The 4,643-nt window shown below is 46.9% G+C and overlaps 1 protein-coding gene across 1 annotated transcript; it reads right to left on the reverse strand.

Annotated features, from left to right (window-relative positions):
* Window positions 1–826: 826 nt before the first annotated feature.
* On the reverse strand, window positions 827–2,192 carry LOC133829056 (uncharacterized mitochondrial protein AtMg00860-like). The gene has a single exon (XM_062259011.1). It carries the CDS (start codon window positions 2,096–2,098, stop codon window positions 1,418–1,420), a length of 681 nt encoding a protein of 226 aa, XP_062114995.1. The 5' UTR covers window positions 2,099–2,192; the 3' UTR covers window positions 827–1,417.
* Between the last annotated feature and the right edge of the window lie 2,451 nt (window positions 2,193–4,643).

Genomic DNA, 4,643 nt, shown 5'->3' on the forward strand with positions numbered 1-4,643 from the left:
AAATGTGAAAAACAGGATGGATCTTTGCTTGTGGTGGCAGTAGTAGTTTATAGGCTGTTTCCCCCACCCTTGCCAATACGGGAAACGGTCCAAAAAATAGCGGTCCCAATTTCTGATGCTTCCATTTTGCTAAAGTCTGTTGTCTATACGGTTTCAGCTTTACATATACGCGATCACCCACTGCAAATCGAACATCCCTCCATTTTTTGTCAGCTTGACTCTTCATCTTCTGTTGAGCCCTTTGTAAATTCATTTTTAAGAGCTCTAAAATGTCATCTCGGTCTTGCAAATTTTTTTCCACTGCAGAAACAATTGTTTGGTTGCCTTCCAATCGTATCACTGGTGGAGGGTCCCTGTGGTAGACAGCCTTAAAGGGCGTCATTCCCGCTGCTGAATGATAGGCTGTGTTGTACCAGTACTCTGCCCATGGCAGCCATTTGACCCACTGCGATGGCTTAGAGCTCACGAAACACCTTAAATATGTCTCCAAGCATCTATTAAGGACCTCCGTTTGGCCATCCGTCTGTGGGTGGTAAGCTGAACTGTATTTCAACGTTGTCCCCTGCAATTTAAAAAGCTCCTTCCAAAATAAGCTGAGAAATACTTTGTCCCTATCCGACACAATAGATTTCGGAATGCCATGTAATTTAACAATCTCCCGCACAAAAATAGCAGCAACTGTAACAGCTGTATAAGGGTGTCTAAGAGGGACAAAATGACCATATTTGGACAAACGGTCCACCACCACTAAGATAGAGTCAAACCCATTCAAGTACGGTAAACCCTCAATGAAATTCATTGAGATATCGTCCCACACTTGGTTCGGTATGGGTAGTGGCTGTAATAACCCCGCTGGAGATTGCGCCAAATATTTACTTTGTTGACAAATCTGACATTCAGCCACAAATTTCTGGATATCCTGCCGCATGCCTTGCCAATAAAAATCAGCGGCTACACGCTGAAAAGTCCGAAAGGCCCCCGCATGACCCCCTATATTACTGCAGTGATACTCTTGTAAAAGTAATGGAATAAATGGTGATGAAGCTGGAACAACCAGCCGCCCTTTAAACTTCAAACAGCCCTTCGAATAGGAGTATCCCAGCCCCCCTTTTCCTTGCTGAAGTTGCTGGATAACTTTAGAAAGATGTGGGTCAGTAGCTATATGATTCTGCAAATCTGAAATAGAAAGCATATTCGGAATTGACAAGGCATTGCAGTCCCCAATCTGTGGTACCCGTGATAGTGCATCCGCCGCTTTATTCTGGAGACCCGGTTTGTATTGAACTTGGGAGTCATAACCCAACAGCTTGGTAAGCCACTTCTGGTGCTCCGTTGCCACCATTCGCTGCTCAAGTAAATACCTTAAACTTCGCTGGTCTGTACGCACAAGAAACTGGCGGCCCAACAAATTAGGACGTCACTTCTGAATAGCTAGAACCATGGCCATCAGCTCACGTTCATACACCGACTTACAGCGATCTCTAGAGGATAAAGCCTTGCTGAAATATGCAACTGGTCTGTGCTCCTGCATTAAAACAGCCCCAAGCCCCGTTCCGGAAGCGTCTGTCTCAACAATAAATGGTGCTGAAAAATTTGGTAAAGCTAAAACAGGGACTTCGCACATGGCTGTCTTCAAAGCTAAAAATGCTTCCTGAGCCTCGTCATTCCAGCCAAAAGAATCTTTCTTAAGTTGGCCTGTTAATGGTCTTGCTAACTGTCCATAGCCTCTGACAAACTTTCTGTAATATCCTGTGAGTCCCAAAAATCCTCGCAGCTCCTTTATGCTTTTAAGGACTGGCCAGTTCTTCATTGCTGCCAGTTTTAATGGGTCTGCCGAAACTCCCTCTGCTGAAACAATGTGACCCAAATATTCGAGTTTTGACTGCCCAAATAAACACTTCTTTTTGTTTGCAAACAATTGATGCTGGCTGAGGCGTGATAAAACTAAGTCCAAGTGCTGCAAATGAAGCTCCAAAGATGCACTGTACACAAGTATATCATAAAAAAAAACTAGGACAAATTTTCTCAAAAACTCACGGAAAACATCGTTCATCAAGGCTTGAAAAGTGGCTGGCGCATTGGTGAGGCCAAACGGCATGACCAAAAATTCGTAGTGTCCATCGTGGGTACGGAATGCCGTTTTCTCAACGTCCCTTGCTGCCACACGTATTTGATGATACCCCGCTTTGAGATCCAACTTGGAAAAGACCTTCGCCCCATGGAGTTCATCCAAAAGCTCATCTATCACTGGAATGGGGAATTTATCAGCAACCGTCTCGCGGTTTAAGGCTCGATAATCCACACAAAAACGCCAACTACCATCCTTCTTTTTCACTAACAATACGGGACTTGAAAAAGGACTGGTGCTTGGCTGCACTATTCCTGCCTGAAGCATTTCCGCCAATAGCTTCTCTATCTCATTCTTCTGAACTTGAGCGTAACGGTATGGTCGAACAGAAATGGGACCCGAGCCCTCCTTCATGGTGATGTGATGCTCATGGGCACGGTGTGGTGGTAGTCCTTTCGGCATGTCAAAAACCCCTTCATGTTTCTGCAATAGTTTCTGCATTTCAGCCCCATTCTCTACCCCCATAACCTCAGTCTCCGCTGTCAGTGCACCACATTGAATCCAATAACCCTGTCCTTCATGTTGAACGGAGTTGATTAAGGCCTTCAAGGAAATCTGAGATTTGCATAAGCTGGGATCCCCCTGCAATGTAACCCAGGTTCCGCCTACTTCAAACTTCATTACCATTGTGCGCCAATTCACCTGCATATTTCCCAAAGTACTCAGCCATTGTATGCCCAAAATTGCATCAGCCCCTCCAAGCTCTAAAGGCAGAAAGTCTGTCACCACTCTCAAAGACCCCAAATCGAGCTCAACATTTTTGCAAATGCCTTCAGTTCGTACCCGACCACCTGTGCCCAACAAAACCCCGTACGCCGTTGTTTCAGTAACAGACAGTTTAACAGCTCGAACCAGGTCCTTTGATACAAAATTATGCGTCGCCCCACTGTCGATGAGTACCGTAACGGAATGATCTGCGATGGAGCCCAGTATCTTCATAGTGTGAGCTGACGATATACCCACCAATGAATTCAGAGACAACATCGCAAGTTGCTCCTCCTGCAAAGCTTCTTCTCCCGACTCCGGTGATGATGGGGCCGACTCTTGGCTCTCCGATCCTTCAATATCGTCTGCAATCAGCATTACATGTAGCGATTTTTGGTCACAAACATGCCCCCTGTGGAACTTTTTGTCACAACGAAAACATACCCCCCGATTTTTCTTGTCCAAGTACTCCTGCTCTGTTAGCCGTCGCAAGGGAGGGGGGTTCGTCGGCGCCGTCGACGGTGGTCCTCCACTGGCCGGTGACTGGTTGGGTGTGTTAGCTGCGAGCGGCGCTGTAGAGCGCATAGCAGGCGACTGGGAAGGAAACCTGTGCGAAGGAGGCAAGCCCGATTGTGCCCTAGGTGGTCCAACCCGATTCTGAAAGCCCAAACCCGAAAGAACATGGCCCTCCACAATTCTCTGGGCAGTTTCCATTATTTGGGCCAGGCCCGTAGGCTGCAACACATGTAATGGGCCTCTGATTTCCTCCTTCAAGCCTTTGATGAAGCTCCCCTCCAATACATGTTCAGGTATGCCGGCCACCCTCGATGCTAGTGCCTCCCACTGCATCCGCTATGCTCTAACCGTGGTATCCTGCTTAAGTGACAGCAACTCCTCAGTTGAAGAACCCACCGGTATGGATCGAAATCGCACCATGAGCAAGTGCTTCAGCAGTGCCCACGAAGTGATTGAACGCCTGGAATTCTCCCACTGGAACCATGTGAGGGCATCCCCATCGAGGCCGATGATTGCTGCTTCAAGCATCTCCGTTTCCGTCATCCGATTCAACAGAAAAAATCTCTCCACGCGAAAAACCCAGCCGTCTGGGTTCTCACCAGAAAATAAAGGCAATTCCATACGCGGGGGTCTGAAATCACGGTGCAGGTGCGGGTCGGTAGAAGAAGGTGGGTAATTGGTCGTCGTCGCTGGCGGTGGTCGTGTTACTGAGGGGGGTCCCGTTGGTTGATGCGATGAAGAACTTGGTCCATCAGCTGCCTTCTTCTGTGTTTCCTCCATTGTACTAGCCCGATGAGGTGATTGTAGCAACTGAGTAATATGGGTAACTAAGTATTCCACCTTCTTCTCCAACTCTGGAATTCGTTGAGTGTCTACGCGTAATGCCTCCAGCTCTTGCGGAAAGTGCGCAATCTGAGATCTAATGGCTGAAACCTCTTGTCGCAACTCCGATTGTACCCCTTCGATCTTCTCCTCCACCATTTCGATTTGCAAACTTGGTTTAGGTCCCATGTTAGATCTGTTGCTCTGATACCACTTGGTACAGAACAGTAGGAAAAAACTGAATGTAATTAACTCAAAATTAATGAAATCTGGAATTCATAAGTGTGAATCCTTGGCTGCCTTTTCATTGAAATACCCAGAATTCGAGAGCTGGGTTCTCTCCAATACAAATTACTTCTTACAGCACAAAAAAGAAAACATTGCACTACTCTCTCCTTAATACTCGGGTTCACCCTTCTACTCTACACCCCCTTACACAGTATCTCAGTCCCCTCTAACAACCTGCTGACCT

This window comes from Humulus lupulus, chromosome 4 (genome assembly GCF_963169125.1).
Source record: "Humulus lupulus chromosome 4, drHumLupu1.1, whole genome shotgun sequence".
Lineage (NCBI taxonomy): Eukaryota > Viridiplantae > Streptophyta > Magnoliopsida > Rosales > Cannabaceae > Humulus > Humulus lupulus.